General features: G+C 49.2%; 7 protein-coding genes and 1 non-coding gene across 8 annotated transcripts; 5 read left to right on the top strand and 3 right to left on the bottom strand.

The window, feature by feature from the left end:
- The first annotated feature begins 143 nt into the window (after window positions 1-143).
- Window positions 144-3,984, top strand: CHS2_2 (Chitin synthase 2). The gene is made up of 3 exons (XM_059463917.1): window positions 144-522; window positions 823-2,492; window positions 2,543-3,984. The coding sequence occupies exons 1-3, from the start codon at window positions 377-379 to the stop codon at window positions 3,784-3,786; spliced, it is 3,060 nt and encodes a 1,019-aa protein (XP_059319509.1). The 5' UTR covers window positions 144-376; the 3' UTR covers window positions 3,787-3,984.
- A 124-nt stretch (window positions 3,985-4,108) lies between these two features.
- Window positions 4,109-5,212, top strand: VE01_07899 (uncharacterized protein). The gene is made up of 2 exons (XM_018277330.2): window positions 4,109-4,658; window positions 4,736-5,212. The coding sequence occupies exons 1-2, from the start codon at window positions 4,507-4,509 to the stop codon at window positions 5,106-5,108; spliced, it is 525 nt and encodes a 174-aa protein (XP_018128284.1). The 5' UTR covers window positions 4,109-4,506; the 3' UTR covers window positions 5,109-5,212.
- Window positions 5,213-5,598: 386 nt separating this feature from the next.
- Window positions 5,599-5,671, top strand: VE01_07900 (the record flags this gene model as incomplete). Its single annotated transcript has 1 exon — window positions 5,599-5,671. It is a non-coding gene; the product is annotated as a tRNA-Arg (tRNA).
- A 116-nt stretch (window positions 5,672-5,787) lies between these two features.
- On the bottom strand, window positions 5,788-6,996 carry VE01_07901 (uncharacterized protein; the record flags this gene model as incomplete). The annotated part of the gene is made up of 3 exons (XM_018277331.1): window positions 5,788-5,930; window positions 5,978-6,416; window positions 6,472-6,996. The coding sequence occupies 3 exons, from the start codon at window positions 6,994-6,996 to the stop codon at window positions 5,788-5,790; spliced, it is 1,107 nt and encodes a 368-aa protein (XP_018128354.1).
- An 820-nt stretch (window positions 6,997-7,816) lies between these two features.
- Window positions 7,817-9,450, bottom strand: VE01_07902 (uncharacterized protein; the record flags this gene model as incomplete). Its single annotated transcript, XM_018277332.1, has 3 exons — window positions 7,817-8,686; window positions 8,731-9,090; window positions 9,139-9,450. 3 exons carry the CDS (start codon window positions 9,448-9,450, stop codon window positions 7,817-7,819), a joined length of 1,542 nt encoding a protein of 513 aa, XP_018128356.1.
- A 312-nt stretch (window positions 9,451-9,762) lies between these two features.
- On the top strand, window positions 9,763-12,385 carry VE01_07903 (uncharacterized protein). Its single transcript, XM_018277333.2, has 4 exons — window positions 9,763-9,779; window positions 9,833-10,245; window positions 10,301-11,801; window positions 11,853-12,385. Exons 2-4 carry the CDS (start codon window positions 10,196-10,198, stop codon window positions 12,225-12,227), a joined length of 1,926 nt encoding a protein of 641 aa, XP_018128355.1. The 5' UTR covers window positions 9,763-9,779; window positions 9,833-10,195; the 3' UTR covers window positions 12,228-12,385.
- A 655-nt stretch (window positions 12,386-13,040) lies between these two features.
- Window positions 13,041-14,888, top strand: VE01_07904 (uncharacterized protein; the record flags this gene model as incomplete). Its single annotated transcript, XM_018277334.1, has 5 exons — window positions 13,041-13,133; window positions 13,197-13,273; window positions 13,334-13,706; window positions 13,759-14,594; window positions 14,669-14,888. The coding sequence occupies 5 exons, from the start codon at window positions 13,041-13,043 to the stop codon at window positions 14,886-14,888; spliced, it is 1,599 nt and encodes a 532-aa protein (XP_018128351.1).
- Window positions 14,889-15,229: 341 nt separating this feature from the next.
- VE01_07905 (uncharacterized protein) lies at window positions 15,230-17,199 on the bottom strand. Its single transcript, XM_018277335.2, has 4 exons — window positions 16,973-17,199; window positions 16,878-16,925; window positions 16,697-16,818; window positions 15,230-16,616 (listed from the first exon to the last, which is right to left on the bottom strand). The coding sequence occupies exons 1-4, from the start codon at window positions 17,123-17,125 to the stop codon at window positions 15,359-15,361; spliced, it is 1,581 nt and encodes a 526-aa protein (XP_018128350.1). The 5' UTR covers window positions 17,126-17,199; the 3' UTR covers window positions 15,230-15,358.
- Between the last annotated feature and the right edge of the window lie 348 nt (window positions 17,200-17,547).

Genomic DNA, 17,547 nt, shown 5'->3' on the forward strand with positions numbered 1-17,547 from the left:
TTTTATGTGAGACCCATTGATGGGCGCGTATTTTCGTGGCTTGTGGTGCTGATCGTTTGTTTCGTGAGCAAGGCGTTGCTAGGTCAACCAGGCAACGTTTACCGATGTTGGAGCTTGGTTTATCAACGCCGGACCGCGGGAACCATCAGGACACTAACTACACCCATTGATATTACAACTTCATATCAAAAGTACACATTCTCTTTGCGAATTCTTGATTTGATCTACTATTGAGTAGCATTATATTTCACCATCATCCAAGAAGACCACCATCACTCGCATAGTTTGCGCTGAACGCATGTGGGCTTCATAAACACAACATTCCCTCTGACGAGGCACTCCGCATATCCGCCGCTACAACAAACCACAAAGCACAATGTATCGCCCAAATACACCTCCAAACTTCGATCCTCCATCATACGGTGATGATGAGAGTTCAACACCAACACACATGTCGAACGATGCGTCCGCCATCCGCCTGTTGACATCAATGGACGACTCCAATTCCTCGAACGCGCGCATGTATGTACAGGATCCTGATTTACTACCCCGTCCTCTCGCGGTGCACAAGAAGTCTGTGCAGTTCTCCACGCCAGAACACATTTCTGCCCTCCGTGGCGAAGAAGAAGCTATCTCGAGCGGCAAGTTGCCAGCTGCGGTGACCAAGCAAGCGCCGCCGAAGCCTCCACAAGATGATCACTTCGTGAACCTCCTCCCCAGACTCCCTGATGGACCCTCGCGCAGGAAGTCGCTGCGGAGCCAAGTCAAAGCCCATCTGGCTGCTAACGGTGAGAAGAAGAATGAAAGCTTACCTGTCTATAGTCCCAATACCCCGCGCAGATCATACCAGCCTACCGTCATGTCGACGAGCTCGCGCTCTAATTCCATCGTTGATGGAGCGCCAATATTACCACCGGAGAGCTCATACGACCCATACACCGGGAGACAGTCGCCGACGCGGTCGTGGACTCCATCCCAAACAGCGTCTGAGAGAGGCAGGCCTCCGTCCATAGCTCAGTATGAGCCGGCGGATGTGAACGGCTCTCCAAGACCAGGCACACCTTCGTCGAGATACGGCGGAAGCCCGAGGAGACCACTCCCCCCCGCACCACTCTTCTCTGGACCAGGTGCTGGTGCGCGGAGCTCCACATTCGCAGACGACGCGACTGTTTCAATCGCGTTAGAAACGGAAGGAGATGATGTTTTTGCCCCACAAAGTACTCTTGGGACTGACCATGTCCGATCCCAATCTCGCGAGTCCTACACATCAGAGTCGACATTCACCGAGGAGTACGATAATGAGAAGTCCGACTTTGAGCACTACGGGCCTGCGCCAGATGGGCGACAGGAGCGCCGAGGTGCGCGCCAGGCACAGATGGCCAAGAAGGAGGTGCGCCTCATCAACGGCGAGCTTATCCTTGAATGCAAGATCCCCACCATCTTGTACAGTTTCCTCCCCCGCCGCGATGAGATTGAGTTCACGCACATGAGGTACACAGCCGTGACCTGCGATCCTGATGACTTCGTGTCTAAGGGCTACAAGTTGCGCCAGAACATTGGCTCGACGGCCAGGGAAACAGAGCTCTTTATCTGTGTCACCATGTACAACGAGGACGAGATCAACTTCACGCGCACGATGCACGCCGTGATGAAGAACATTGCCCATTTCTGCTCGCGCTCTAAGTCGCGCACGTGGGGCGAGAACGGGTGGCAGAAGATTGTCGTGTGTATCGTCTCTGATGGCCGGCAAAAGATCCATCCGCGTACGCTCGATGCGCTCGCGGCGATGGGTGTGTACCAGGACGGCATTGCGAAGAACCTTGTCAACCAGAAGGAGGTGCAAGCGCACGTGTACGAGTATACTACCCAAGTCTCGCTGGACTCGGATCTGAAGTTCAAGGGTGCGGAGAAGGGAATCGTGCCTGTGCAGATGCTTTTCTGTCTCAAGGAGAAGAACGCCAAGAAGCTGAACTCTCATCGTTGGTTCTTCAATGCCTTTGGTCGCGCTCTGACGCCGAATATCTGCATCCTGCTTGATGTGGGTACGAAGCCGACGGGGAACTCGCTATACCATCTGTGGAAGGCCTTTGACACCGACTCGAACGTCGCAGGTGCTTGTGGTGAGATTGTGGCAATGAAGGGGAAGGGCTGGCTCGGATTACTGAACCCGCTGGTTGCGTCGCAGAATTTTGAGTACAAGATGTCTAATATCTTGGATAAGCCGCTAGAGTCGGTGTTTGGATACATTACTGTCCTGCCTGGTGCTCTCAGTGCGTATCGTTACCACGCTCTGCAAAATGATCATACTGGTCACGGCCCGCTGAGTCAGTACTTCAAGGGTGAGACTCTGCATGGCCAGAATGCCGATGTGTTTACGGCCAATATGTATCTTGCCGAGGATCGTATTCTGTGCTGGGAGCTTGTCGCGAAACGAGATGAGAGATGGGTGTTGAAGTATGTGAAGAACTGTAAGGGAGAGACTGATGTGCCTGGTAAGTTTTCTCTATCCCTCCCGCCGGACATATGGCTAATAAATCCTCAGACACTGTCCCTGAGTTTGTCTCGCAGCGTCGTCGTTGGCTCAATGGAGCCTTCTTCGCTGCCGTCTACTCTCTGGTGCATTTCAAGCAGATCTGGAACACAGACCACACCATCGCACGGAAGATCCTCCTCCACATTGAATTCGTGTACCAGCTGCTCAGTCTGCTCTTCACTTTCTTCTCCCTGGCGAACTTCTACCTCACCTTCTACTTTGTTGCTGGCTCGCTCGCGGATCCCAAAATCGATCCATTTGGCCATAACATTGGGAAGTACATCTTCTACATCCTGAAATATGTCTGCGTGCTGCTCATCTGCACACAATTCATCCTCTCCATGGGCAACCGGCCGCAGGGCGCGAAAAAGCTGTACCTTTCCAGTATGGTCATCTACGCAATTATCATGGTATACACCACCTTTGCGACGATCTACATCGTCGTAAGGCAGTTCACCAGCAACACCATAACTCTCGGGAACAACATCTTCACCAACGTCGCCGTGTCCATCGCCTCGACGCTCGGGCTGTACTTCTTCTCCTCCTTCCTCTACCTTGACCCATGGCACATGTTCACCTCCGCCGCGCAGTACTTCGCCCTCCTGCCCAGCTACATCTGCACCCTCCAGATCTACGCTTTCTGCAACACCCACGACATCTCCTGGGGAACCAAGGGTGACAACACCGTCCGCACCGACCTCGGCACAGCCGTCTCCAAACACAAAGGATCTACCGTCGAACTCGACATGCCTAGCGAGCAGCTCGACATCGACTCTGGCTACGACGAGGCCCTGCGCAACCTCCGCGATCGCATCGAGGTTCCCGAGGTCGGACCCTCGGAGGAGACCGCACAGGAGGACTACTACCGCGCCGTGCGCACGTACATGGTCGTCTCGTGGATGGTGGCGAATGCCATCCTGGCCATGGCGGTGTCGGAGGCGTACCAGGGCAAGAACATCGGGAGCAACTCGTACCTAAAGTTTCTGCTTTGGTCTGTAGCGGCTATCGCGCTGTTCCGCGCGGTGGGCAGCACGACGTTCCGCATCATTGAGCTGGTGGGTATGCTTATTGACGGGAAGGCGAAGTGGGAGAGCGGGAGCTATAGGTGGGGGGGTAGCTCGGCGGCGGGGAGCACGGTGCTTAGCTCTAAGGCTAGGGGGGGTGGGTTTTGGTCGAAGTTTGGATTTGGGAGTGTTAAGGATAAGATTAGTGATATCTCGAGTAGTATCGGGAGTAGTGTTTCGAGGAAGTGAGCGAACAGGGTTTGCGGAGGGGTTAATTGGCGATTTGATGGGGTGGTGTGGAATTTACGGATGGGCAGGGGGGTAGGATATTGGATGGGTTTATGATCTGGGATATGTCTGGTTTTCGGGGTTGGCGTTGGGGGATTTGTGTATTATGGTGTAGACTGCTTTGTTTTATATCTGGTTATGAAATGGAGGGGATTGGGGACGAATGAAAGTTTTCGTTAAACGATCAACGGCTTTTTTTGAACACGTACCATCAGCCCTAAAGCTGCAACTTGCCAATCGCCGACTCTCAATTGTTACCCGTTGGCTTTACACCAGTTATAACTCTCGAAGTCAGCACAGGTATGTTTTAAGGAAGCTTGGCAATTGCTATTATCAACCAAGGAGGGGACAAAAGTGTGGGGTACCGCGGCCCTGCGATTACAAATTTTGATCTTCCCGCTCGTATCTTTGCCCTATGGCGGCGGGTAGCGGGGTAGATGGAGCTTGCTTTGTCAGGAACGGAGGGTATTGACCGATCTCACTTTCGTAAAACCCGGTGGTGACGGAGTTGGTTGGAGTTTAGTTGATATGTTGTGTTTGGCCGGTCAGCACTAGTGGTGTATATTATGGACAGATGCCCGCCCCAAAGTGAAGCCAGAGACATATCTATTCCTCAAGCCACGAGAATAATTACCAGAAAATTGAACTTTTTATAACGACATCAGCCCACCAATATTCACCATGACTTCCCTCTACGATCAATCCATCCCGGTGCTAATCAAGTACCTCAACAACGTCTCTGTAGTCCTCGACAAGTCCATCGCCTATGCAGACGAGAAGGGCATTGCTCACGAGGAGCTCCTCACTGCTCGCCTGAGAGATGACATGAGGCCGTAAGTCTAGCTGTCATTCCGTTTCGTAAATTCCTGTGCCATGCCTGGATTGTGCCTAATCTTACAACTCGAAATAGCCTTCCTTACCAGATCCAGTCCATGTCCAACACCGCTAAGTTCCTCTGCGTTCGCGCCTTCGGAATTGAGAATATTGTCCTAGAGGACAACGAGGCAACCTTCCCCGAGCTCCGCGCCCGAATTGCCAAGACGATCGAGATCCTCCAATCCGTGGACCCGGCGAAGATCGATGCCAAGAAGGCCGTCGAGGAGCCTATTATCATGGAGACGAAGATGGGCAACTTCAGGTTTGAGAGCGGGCAGGCGTATCTCAGCGAATATGCCATCCCGAACTTTCACTTCCATTTCTCGACGGCATACTGCATTTTGAGGAGCCTTGGTGTGCCATTGGGTGCTATGGATTATCTTAGCGGTGTCTTCCACAAGGTTTAGATTTCAAACTTTAGGTTAGGAAAATGCATATCATGCACAGCGTCATGATTGTGGCTGTTGAGAATCAAAAGAATTAAACTCTTGTTGTCCTCTATTAATAAAAGGCTGTAATTTATAGCTGGTTATCTACCTTAGATGCATTAGTTTTGTTTTGATTGACACAAGATTCAGTAAATTACCCGCCCAAAAAGATCGCGGCAACGAAATAAAGATTTAAGCCTCATATATTTCTGGATACTCGCCCATGTCACCTTCTCACGCCATAGTGGCTAAGGAATAAGCTTATTAAACTATAATTTTAGAACAACAGTAGGGAATAGAACCCATACTAAGCACCCGCACACCTCAATTCTGGTTTCCCGCAGGGACTTCCACTCGTAGTCCTCAATCGCGATATATAGTTGTAGAAATACTGTACGTTAATCTGGAGTTATCATAATAGTATCAACATTTCAGCTCTCATAGTTACTCCCATCCCTCTAATTGAAACAGGCCCTTTGGCGCAATGGTAGCGCGTGGTCCTCCTAAGACTGAGGTTGTCGGTTCGAGTCCGATGAGGGTCGTTTACCTTTTTGACATTTTTTGTTTTTTTTTAAGAAAAAATACTATATTCCTAGTCTAATTAATCTCTAGCCCCTTTCCTTTCACATATCATCAAATAACTGCATCAAATAACTAATTAAAATTGAGACCCATTAACCGTAGTGAGCAATCTCTCGACAAACAGCGTCTTTCGAAGGTATACTACTACAAAGCTTGGAATTCTAAACCACCCAAAATGGCCGGTTCCCGATGTCTTCCCGATCTGAAAGCCCATAAATTCTAAACAACATTAGCTGAAGCTCTGATTTGACACTCAATTAACGTACTGCTTGTGAATGGTTGGTATGGGGGCGGTATCTTGGCATCGCTGAGGATGGATGAAATGGCTTTAGCCACATAGGTCGATTGCCTGTCACAGGACAGAAACTGCGAGTACTCCGTATCACAGACATCGCCGATGGCCCACACTGACTTGGCATTCTTAACTTTGAGATACTCATCGACCACAACGTATCCCTGGGTATTGAGGAACTTTTCTGGGACGTATGAAGTGTTCGGGACCAAACCAAAGGTTGGAATGGTCAAGTCTGTGGACAGTCTCTCTCCGCTCGAAAGGACGAGTTCTAGCCGACCATCTGGCTTTTGGATCGAGCTCGTCATTTTCGTTTGTAGCCTAATGTCGACGTTCAACTTCTCAAGCGAGTTCGTAGATATCTTCGATACACTTGCTGGGCTGCCCTCGAGAACTGTTGATCCACTGCCTAGCTGCGAGTAGTGTTAACAGGGGAAGATGCCTTCAGGTTCTCAACTAAATGCTTACCAGAATAATCTTCTTCGTTTGTCCGTACTCGAACGCTAGTTCACCAGCAACCTCAACACCTGTCACACCAGCACCACAAACAACAATTGTCTCCGCCTTTGCTACCTTTGCTTGGAAGCCATGCAGTGCGTCCTTCGTAGCTTGTGTCGATCCCACTCCTTTAAACGGCATGCCTTCCCTGTCATTGGTCCCAGTAGCAAGAATAAGAAGATCGTAGTCGAGAATTATATTATTGGAAACCCTCACTTTTTTGGCGTCGACGTCGAGCGATTCGGCATATCCAACAACAAACTCAAATTGACCAGCGGGATATTGGTCGAAGCCAGCACTGATCGGCTGGAAAAGCTTGTCATCCTCGATCTGACCTGGGATTATGCCTCGAGGTGACGCAATATTCCAGTAGAAATCTGTATTCGGAGAAATAAGAGTGATCTTGAAGGGTGTAGTGTTCGTAGCTTGCTTAAGGATCCGATGAGCTGTGCTGACTCCAGCGTAGGAGCCACCGAGAATGACGATATTTTTCATGATGATAGGAGGTTTTTTTCGTATGAGTAACTGACAAAGAAGAAGGATGAGGCTGCTGCTTTGAAGTTTTCGCTGTGGGACGGATCATATATAGCATTTTGAAGTAAATGTGCCTTGGTAAGGCGACCATATGTCAAGTACAGAATCATGCTTATGAAGCAGGCAACACAAGCTTGTCTCCTTAGATTGCACCATGCGAGCTGTCACCACGGATTTATCGACGGATTTATCGGGAGTTATCTTGACTTCCGATGTATTTAGTAATTTTTGCTAATGTGTGAGTTTTCATACCGGCTAGAACATGATGAACACTCTAAGAATGGATATACCAAGGTCGACGAAGGATTAGCGCGGCGGAGCAACCAACCAGACGTGGCACCGCAGTCGCATCCAATAACAGCGACTTGCGCCGAACCCATCTTCCGCGCCCAACAGCCAATCAGAAGCAGAACCGCAGCGCGCAACAATGGCCAAGCATGTTTCTTTCAACGTCCATAGAATACAATTTTAAATCGCCTTCTTCAGGGATTCAGCCTCAGATTAGAGACGGGCCTTAAACGTAGGCTAGTCTTGGTTCGCTGCTCTAATGGCGAATCATGGCGTAAACCGCCCGTTCAACCAATCGAAGGGATTTCCGCAGAGAGCTGTGTTCAAAGTTTTGTAGCCTGCCCCTTGCGAAGTATGAGGATTTCTTTGTAATTGAAAGAAGTCTCGTTGAAATCATTGGTAATTGTACACCTATGTTCCATTCATCGTGTCTACCCCTCGGAAGTGGGTTCCCCTCCGCAATCTCGAGGAAGAGTTTGGCTTTGAACACCCATTAAATAAGTAGGATATCATGAATGGGTTCGAGGCTACTCTCCCACAGGAAGGTAGGGTCGGCCCTCCTCTTATTCCAGACCTCTTCTAGAGCTGGCAAGATCCTCGCCCGTTGTTTAAGTGAGGGATCGAGTAGGGGCGGAGATGAAAAGACGTCCCGGAAGAACTGCTCGTCCCCCTGCCTCGCCACTGACCCAATAACATACAATGGCGCGACGACGGCTGGCAGAAGATGCGTGGGAACCTCCGTTTGAAGCATTATCATGACCCTAGAAATGACTGCGTCTAATTCTCCAAGTTGTTGGAAGCCATGGGTAATCAAGTGAAGATAAACCAATGCCATGCTTGCAAACACTGGCGTAATGAGCGCTGACGGATTGCATAATGCGACAGAATCGGGTCCAGAGGCATTTAAGCCGCTCTGTATCTCTAGGTTGATATCGATGATAGTCTGCTTAAACCCCACACAATTGAAGTGTCCCTGTCGCAACGATTGAAGCCTATCTGCGTGCAGCGCAGCGATACGGCCGATTTGAAGCATGACCCAGTTCTTGCAGCCCATAATATCTTCAAGTTGGGTCTGGGAATCCGGGGCCATAACGGTAGAATGACTCTGTAGTAAATGTGGTGTAGTTGTTGCTGTGATGCACGATATAATATCAAGCCAGATCAGCGTCCCACTAATAAATCTAGATTGCGCTGCTTCGTTGGAAACAAGAGCTTCGCGTTCGAGAAGTGGAAGGTCGTTTAATGCCGTCTTTGATTCGCTAGACAGATCAAGTGGTACCAAATCAGGTCTGTTCCTCCGCTGATACATATTCATTGCTGCACGCAGATGAGCCTGCCATGCATTGCCGTAGTTGGTAAATAGCTGGAAATGTCAGAGAAGAAAATGATGTATGGACGAGATAATACCTCAAAAAATGACAGCTGGATGATCGTCATCATGATACTCAACTCTCCGTTTGGACAGGACGTATGAGTAAACGTATTAAGTGATTTTATACAAATTTCAAGGTGTTTTTCCTGCATGACCAGCGTAGCGATTTGGCATGGTTGGCTGAGCATGACAGATGCGGCTGTCTGGTAATGGTATGCGCTCAGGGCCAGAGCGGCATGATAAAGTGACTTTGTTTGAAGCAGAGCGGATAGTAGCCAGCCACGCCCTCCTTCTTGTATTGCCGGTTTATACACGGGGTATTGAAGTGGGAATACATGATCCAGGAAGTGCATTAGGAGAGCAGTCTCATCTGCTGAGAAGGCGGGCTCGTGTCTCTAATTAAAGTTATTTTGGAGTCTTAATACTGGAAAGAATCGACTTACATCTTGACTTGGAGCAGGGGACGACGAACTCTCTGATAAAGTAGTTGACTTGGGTGCTATCTTGGCTGGGTCACGTTGCTTTATAGATTGGGCTGCTTTGCGTCTTGATGTTTGCTTTACAACTTCTTTGATGCCATTCGACACTGCTCTTTCACCGTCACCGCCATCCATCCAGTCAGGTTTTGATCCATAGCCATGACATGTGATGGATAGCGATTCACAGGTCGAGCACTGAGGGTGGCCTTCGTCGCATTTCTTCTTGCGCAGGCGGCAGGTCCAGCAGCCCTGCTTGCTCCACAACGGCGGAGCCATTCAGGGAGTAGCTAGCAATTTTCACAAGTTTATATTATATAGAGATAGTAATTATATAGATGGAGGTAGTATTATGCGTGGAGCGGATGTAGTTTGTTGAGTGCTGACGAATGCCTTAAACGCGGCCGGATTGTACGGTGGTACTTGTAGGCACGTACCATAATGATGTGGAATAAATGCTTAAGTTTGAAGGGAGGAACAAGGTCCACGCCGCTTGCGACCGGCGGAATCGGCGGAGATCGGCTTCTGATAGTGATCCAACCACAGCCTAGTCGTGGTCAAACCCTCCGACGACGACAACGACGATAATAACTCATGGAATGTTTCTAGTGACTACTCCGTATATTTCAATGGTTAATACAGAGTACTGACACTACTACAGGTATAGCTGGACAGTGCGGAGACATCCCACTGAGACTCTAAGGGACAGTAATCATCTTGGCGGCGTCACAGCAAGGCCTAACTCCAACCATCCCGAATTAGGGAATTATAGTTGTTGATTATGGTGGGGTAGCGGAAGTAATCTCTCTACCAACTCCGACATTAAGCTTCATTAGGAGTAAAATATACAGAATAGGAAGTAAAGATGAAGATGCGTGGAGATGTGGAGATGACGGCCGACCGAGGCCAAGCATGTGAGCTCCCCACGACGATCGACATATAAAAGACAAAAAGGCAGGATTAGCAAAATGCGAAGCTATTCCGGCTTCTACGGCTTCTCCAATAAGCTACAGCAACTGAAGTCATGAAGCTCTGCCGTATTACGTGCTTAATAGCCTCGACAGTGGTCGCAGTGTACGTTATTCCCCCGCTTTACCTATCCTAGGCACTTATAATTGACTCTGAAAAGGCGCGCGGCGACCTATGAGTACATCGTCGTCGGCAGCGGCGCTGGTGGTGGCGTTTTGGCTGCTCGTCTTGCGCTCGCTGGGCGCAGTGTTCTTCTGATTGAGGCTGGCGATGACCAAGGTACCAACGACAATTACACCATCCCCGCCTACAATGCCAAGTCTACTGAAGACCCCTCCATGGCCTGGGATTTCTTCGTTAGACATTACGAAGACGATACTCGCCAAGCAAAAGACTTCAAGCTCACTTACACGACGCCTGATGGCAAGGAGTACACTGGCTTGGAACCCCCCGCCGGCGCCGCGATCAAGGGCGTCCTCTACCCTCGCTCTGCAACACTCGGCGGATGCACCGCCCACAATGCCATGGTGGCCATCTATCCCCATCAGGACGACTTCCAGTACCTTGCTAGCCTCACTGGCGACGGTTCGTGGACTCCCAGCAACATGCGGAAGTATTTTGCCAAACTGGAAAATGCCGCATACCTACAAGGCCTTCTCAGCCCAGGCCACGGGCACAGTGGCTGGTTGGGCGTCGACCTAGCTCCAGTAACTCTCGCGCTTCAAGACCTCAAGCTTCTAAGCATGATTCAAGGTGCCATTACAGCCCTCGGAGGCCTGACTGAGAGCATCCTCAACCTCGCGACCTTTCTGGCTGGCGATGCAAATGCTGACTCCCGACTCCGCGACAGCACTCAAGCCCTCTACCAGGTCCCTACCGCCTCGAAAGATGGCGCACGAAGCGGTGTTCGTGACTTCATCCTCTCGGTGAACAACGCGGTCAACAAGGATGGCTTGAAGAAGTACAAGCTTGAAATCCGCACCCACTGCCTCGCGACTAAAGTCAACTTCGACACCTCTAACCCCCCCAAAGCTACCGGTGTCTCCTTCCTCGACGGTCAGAGCCTCTATCGTGCTGATCCTAGGTCTGGCAAGGCATCTGCTGGAACACCGGGCTCTGCAACCGCGTCTCGCGAGGTCATCATTTCGGGCGGGACCTACAATTCGCCGCAACTGCTCAAACTCAGTGGCATTGGACCTGCAGCTGAGCTCAAAAAAATTGGCATCCCTGTGGTGAAGGATCTCCCGGGCGTTGGAGCCAATCTTCAAGACCACTACGAAGTGGCAGTCCAAGGAACGACGCCTACAGACTTTGACGTCCTTAAAGGCTGTACCTTTGGCACCACCGATGAAAACGATCCATGCCTCAAGAAATGGCACAATGGGAAGATTGCGCTCACCAGGGGGACATATGTCTCCAACGGCTTCATCGCCGCCATGTTCATCAAGAGCAGCCAGTCTCCCGACGGTAATTATGATGAGTTGGCCTTCGGCGGGCCCCTTAACTTCCGTGGCTACTATCCTGGATACGCGGTCGATGCTACGGCCGCAAAAAACGTCTGGACATGGGCTCTCCTGAAGGCGCATCCACGTAACACAGCTGGGACTGTGGAACTGGCGTCAGCCGACCCCCGAGACCCCCCCAAGATCTCTTTCAACTATGTAAGAATTTAAATCCCATTCCCATACAGCTGCTAATATCATCCTTGATAGTTCGACGCAGGTTCTGGTGACTATGCAGCCGATCTTGAGACAATTACTGAGTCTATCCGGATCGCGCGCTGGGCAATCGGAAACCAGACTGTCCCATTGACTGAGGTCCTACCAGGACCTTCAGTGAAGTCCACCGAAGAAATCCAAGAGTACATCAAGAACACCGCGTGGGGACATCACGCCTCGTGTACGTGTGCGATCGGTGCAGACGGCGACCCCATGGCTGTGTTGGATTCGAAATTCCGCGTCCGGGGCGTGTCAGGTCTCCGCGTCGTCGACGCCTCGGTCTACCCGAGGATTCCAGGCACATTCACTTTGTTGTCTACGTATATTGTTGGTGAGAAGGCGGCCGATGTAATCTTGAGCGGGTTGTAGTAAACCAAAGGTGATTTTTAGGGTAGTGGTAGGCGCAGAGAGCGCCTCGGAGATAGACATATAGGGCTTCGGAGATGTGAATATCTCAGCTATTTCTAATATTAGCGAACAACGAAGTAGTCGACGTACTCGCAACTAATGGAATATGATTGAAGGGAAAATAAAGCCGCGGTGCTGTTTTATTTTCTCCTCCAATAATTGTTGTGGTTCTTGTCGATCAAGCTGATTAGTATGGAGTGTACTGTAACTTGACGTTACTTTGAAGTTGTAGAGTATTAGCTCGCGTTTAATAGCAACCTCACTGGTTGGACCCCGCAATTTACTAGAGAGGTCTAAATTTCCGTACGTCAACTTCCCCACACCCTGTCGAGTAGCTGTTGCTCTCTTAGCAAGGATTCACAGTAGCTGGGATTTATTCTTGTTTATAAGGGATTTCTCAGCCAAAAGAGAGCAACACCCTCTTTTTGGTGCCGTAAATAGCTGCATAGCACCCTGGTAATATTCTGACACCACCCCCACAATACCCTGCATTTTCCAAGGATTATATACCTGATCAGAGTATCTCCGGTTTGCCTAAATGTACTTGGCGGAGGCTTGAGACGCTTGATTCAACCTCTCATAGTACTGTACATAACTAGTACTTTGATACTTTGATATTGTGACAGACGGCTTCTACGCCTCTACCTCTATAAGTTATAATATGTATGTGACTTTCCCCAATTTATCCCTTCGTCCATTAGACTTGGGAAATTCTATCCTCCGTCTCCTATAATATCTCCTCACTTTGTTAATTCGTGCCTCGCTGTCGCCACGATGGGGCTCCTCCAGCTGATTATCCGCAACGATGCGATGAAAACGGATCCGCATGAGATCTATGGATGGAGAGTATATGCTGTTGCTTGTTCGGTGAGTTTTCCAGACAGATTCTAGAGGCAAATAAATGATAATCTAATGATGTTCATACTATAGGCCAGCTTCGGTGCCCTCCTGTTCGGTATGGACTCAGGCACCATCGGCGGCGTTCTCACAATGCCCTCGTTCAAAATGTAAGATGAGGGCCACCTTTAGCTGGGCAACTGACCACGAATGTTAACATCTTCAAACAGAAAGTACGGCATCGAGGATCTTGACAAGGGGGCCAGAGCCAATCTGAGCTCCAATATTGTTTCCACACTACAAGCTGGTTGTTTCGCGGGATCCCTCATTGGATCATATGTAGCCGATAGAATTGGCCGAAAGCCCGGACAGCTCCTGTGTGCAATTATTGCATTGATTGGATGTATACTCCAGGCTGCTTCTGCCGGGCACCTCGTTGCCCTCTACTTCGGCCGGTTTATTGCTGGCTTGGGGACCGGGGGAGCTTCGATGATGGCGCCGGTTTATATCTCCGAAAACTCACCACGTGCCATTCGAGGTGCTGTGACGGGGCTCTACCAACTCTTTATTGTTGTTGGCATCATGTTAAGTTATTGGATCAACGTAGGACGTACCCCATATATGAAAATACATGATGAGCTAACATTATATCCAGTACGGCTGCCTCGTTCATCTCAAAGGCGACGCCCAATGGGGCGTGGCTCTCGGAATGCAATCTATCCCCCCATTCCTTCTCTTCTTCACCATGATCTTCTGCAACGAGTCACCCCGGTGGCTGGCAAAGCAAGACCAATGGGAAAAGGCCAAGGACACCCTCCAAACACTCCGACAGCTCCCAATGGATCACCCGTATCTCCAAGAAGAATTCAACGACATGGCCTCACAACTCGAGCATGAGCGCCTGCTAGTCGGCGGCGAAACGTTCTGGAGCCTCCAAAGGGAAATGTGGACCATCCCTGGAAACCGAAAGCGTGTCCTCATCAGTATCGGCCTCATGATTTGCCAGCAGATGACGGGAACCAACGCAATTAATTACTATGCCCCGCAAATATTCGAGAATGTCGGTATCACCGGTAATAAGAATGGGCTGCTCGCCACTGGTGTCTACGGTATCATCAAGGTCCTCGGCGTCGTCTTTTTCCTCCTCTTCATGGCAGATTCGCTTGGTCGCCGAAAATCCCTGCTGTATACATCGGTGATCATGGTCGTCTGGATGTTTTACATCGGCTTCTACGTCCGCTTTGACCCCCCTGAGGCAGGGAAAGCTATCCCCCCTGCTGGCTATGCCGCTCTCACTTTCATCTTTTTCTTTGCTGTGTCCTTTGAGGTTGGATGGGGACCCGTTTGCTGGATCTACGTTTCTGAGATCCCGTCCGCGAGGTTGCGATCCATGAATGTGGCTATCGCTGCGGCGACACAGTGGCTCTTCAATTTTGTGGTTGCCAAAAGCGTACCGACTATGTTGGTGACAGTTGGGGCGAACGGTTATGGGTATGCCTCACTATTTCTGTAAACCCGAAGCAATCTCCTTGTTGCATCATAACACTAACGTGAAACCTCTTTAGGACTTACTTCATATTTGGCTCCTTTTGCGCCGCCATGTTCGTCTTCACGTGGTTCTTCGTCCCTGAAACCAAAGGCATCTCGCTGGAACGAATGGACGACCTCTTCGGTGTGACACGACTTGTAGAGGAGAAGATGGAGAGGGAAGAAATACCGCCTCAAAATGACTCGACCCATAAAGATCCCTCTGCCACGAATGGTGAGAAGGTCGAAACTATCTAATAATTGTGGCCGAGGGGAATTTATTTAGGTGAGCTGTAGGGAATGTGTAAGGACATAAGAGCACAGAGAGTGTCATCTTAAACTATTAAGGCGTGTGATAATTTAGTCACCTAACGTGCATCCCTGCATCACGGGACGCACCCCGTGACGGGACAAACTATTAGTACTTTGAATTTAATTAATTCTAAATTTGTAAGCCTATTAAAAATTCTAGTATTTTTGTGTTAGCTATGTATGTAGCTACTCTTAAATAGACTAAACCCTAGCTACTCTAAAATTTACGATCACGTTGTTACCGTTACGCCTGTTTACAGAGGGCGTTAATTTAAAGTATAATATTACTCCTAATACTTAGAGGGTCTTATCTAAGCTTTAGAGCCTCATTATGATGTGGGAGATTAATATCAGCTTTATGGCGGCTGTACGGCGCAAATTCATGCTGAAACTTGTGCTCTCTTAGTACGTATTTTCTAGACCACCACAACTCCATACCAAGCCATCCCCATCGCACCCCCAAGCAAAATCGCAAATGGTGCACTCAACCCGAACCATGCACCTCCAACGAAACTCGTAGCCGTTATTGCAACCCACCATGGGTCTCTTCCAAGGGGACTCCCACCCTGATTATCCACATCTACGTAGCCAATCTGCCACAATTTATACACTGCCGTAAAAACCAATCCAACAGCCCCAGCATTAATTCCCCGTAGCAGAGACAGCAGCCAGCGATGAGAGCGTAGAACGCTCCATAATCCCATGATTCCTATGACAATAATGATGCCCGGCGTGAAAATCGCAATAAATCCGATCAGGGCCCCTGAAAATGATGGAAGAGGTGTCCCGGCAGTCGCAAGCGAGCCAAGGTAGATGGCAAAGTTAAAGTTTGGGCCGGGAAAAGACTGGATGAGCGCAAGGCCAAGGAGGAAATCGCGTGGGGAGACCCAACCTTCGGCCACAATGTACTCGCGAAGAAGGGGAATAACTACAGGTCCGCCGCCAAAGATAATCGTGCCTGCAAGGTAGAGGTTTGCGAATAGTGAGACGCCTCTAGGTGGACTTTTCAGTAGACCGCGAATAACCATGATCGTGATAAAGGACATTAAGAAGGCGCTAATGACACACACTCCAGTTTTCCAAGTTAGGAGATTCATTTGTAGGCTTGCTGGAACGACTCGGTCGGTAGACTGTGATTCTTCTTGTGATCTAGTAGTCTCATCACTGTCAGGAGAAGCTTCAACTTCTGTCGATACTAGATTAGGATCCTCAGAAAGCGGCATGCGTCGAAGATATATCGACCTCTCATCTTGGTCTGGCTCAGTGTAAGGAGCCCTTTCATCCTCCGGCATCTCCCCACTAGAGCGCTGTCTCGGTTCGGGGCCTTCTCCAGTCGTCTGATCCAATGTCCGCCGTGGTTTCCATACCCGCTTATACATGCGCTGGAGCCACCGAAAATCCCAAACAATCGTTACGATTCCCGCCCCAGCCATCAGGACTGGGAAAAACCATAAAGCTGTGTACAGCATCCCACCAACTCCACCAAGGAACACTAGCGCACGGGTAACTTTATCAGTGATAGCTTTTTGCGCAAGCTGAACGGCGGCGAGAGCGATGATGCCGACAGTGGCTGCGTTGAGACCAGAGAGTAGAGCGTAGACGGGTAGAGGTAGGGTATCACTGATGTGTGAGACACCTAATGATAAACCATACATGCCGATGGCCCCGGGAAGACTAACTACCAGTTAGTAGGATATAATGAAGCAAGTGAATTACTTCGAGATATAGATTGGAAGTCATAAGGTCGCACATACCACCATAGTAAGAATGCACCAAATCCAGCGAGAAGACCACCACGAAGATAGTTTATGCAGAACAACATCTTGGTACTTGCTGGGCCTGGGAGTGCCTGACTGAGCGCAAAAACCTCTTGAAACTGACAATGTTACCATTAGGTTAAATTTCCTTTGCATTTGACAGGAGGTTTTACAGTACCATTTGCTCATCTACCCACTCGTATTTCTCTACAAATTTCTTGTGAAGCTGCACTAAATCAGCAACCACGTAGGACATTAGACCGTCGTTCGTACAATTTGGAAGTGCACTGGCGGACCACCGAACGCTGTAAATCCCAAATGCCAATTCGCAGCTACGACGTCTACCGCTCGATCCCAAACTTTAGATGAATCTATGTGCATTAGGTCGGCACCACGCCGTAGAACAGAGACATATATGTCCGTCATCTCAATATCTCATCTCTTTTGTTCCTAGACTAACTTCTGCTAACGTATAGAAGGAGGAAGAAGTTGACAGTAAGGACATTATGTTTGTAGCTTCAGTTTGTGCAATATCACGACATAACACGTGATATAGAAAAGGCACGTTCCTAGTGCGGCCGCCTCCGGGCCTAGAGGAACATTAATACCGTCTTAGCTAATGACATAAGTTTAGGACGTGCGGGTTGTTATACGCTAACTGAAAATCGGTAGTTACTTGATTTAAGTTATTAAACTATATAGTAACTATATATGAATTTGCTCTACATAGCTGCTATAAGGCTAATATTAATCTCCTACATTATAATAAGGCTCTAAAGCTTAGATAAGACCTTCTTATAAGTATTAGGAGTAATAAGAGTTTATAGTAATACTATAGCTTAAGGGGT

The sequence above is a fragment of the Pseudogymnoascus verrucosus genome (genome assembly GCF_001662655.1).
Source record: "Pseudogymnoascus verrucosus strain UAMH 10579 unplaced genomic scaffold scaffold_37, whole genome shotgun sequence".
Classification (NCBI taxonomy): Eukaryota; Fungi; Ascomycota; class Leotiomycetes; order Thelebolales; family Thelebolaceae; genus Pseudogymnoascus; species Pseudogymnoascus verrucosus.

Bases quoted from the DNA above. Each gene is read 5' to 3' on its own strand.
- CHS2_2 (XM_059463917.1), top strand. From the start codon at position 377: ATGTATCGCCCAAATACACCTCCAAACTTCGATCCTCCATCATACGGT. The intron at 523-822 runs GTATGTACAGGA...ACCTGTCTATAG, and splicing joins AATTCCTCGAACGCGCGCAT to TCCCAATACCCCGCGCAGAT. The intron at 2,493-2,542 runs GTAAGTTTTCTC...ATAAATCCTCAG, and splicing joins GGGAGAGACTGATGTGCCTG to ACACTGTCCCTGAGTTTGTC.
- VE01_07899 (XM_018277330.2), top strand. From the start codon at position 4,507: ATGACTTCCCTCTACGATCAATCCATCCCGGTGCTAATCAAGTACCTC. The intron at 4,659-4,735 runs GTAAGTCTAGCT...AACTCGAAATAG, and splicing joins CTGAGAGATGACATGAGGCC to CCTTCCTTACCAGATCCAGT.
- VE01_07903 (XM_018277333.2), top strand. From the start codon at position 10,196: ATGAAGCTCTGCCGTATTACGTGCTTAATAGCCTCGACAGTGGTCGCA. The intron at 10,246-10,300 runs GTACGTTATTCC...GACTCTGAAAAG, and splicing joins GCCTCGACAGTGGTCGCAGT to GCGCGCGGCGACCTATGAGT. The intron at 11,802-11,852 runs GTAAGAATTTAA...CATCCTTGATAG, and splicing joins CCAAGATCTCTTTCAACTAT to TTCGACGCAGGTTCTGGTGA.
- VE01_07905 (XM_018277335.2), bottom strand. From the start codon at position 17,125: ATGACGGACATATATGTCTCTGTTCTACGGCGTGGTGCCGACCTAATG. The intron at 16,819-16,877 runs GTACTGTAAAAC...TAACATTGTCAG, and splicing joins AGTGGGTAGATGAGCAAATG to TTTCAAGAGGTTTTTGCGCT. The intron at 16,617-16,696 runs GTATGTGCGACC...ACTGGTAGTTAG, and splicing joins GGTGCATTCTTACTATGGTG to TCTTCCCGGGGCCATCGGCA.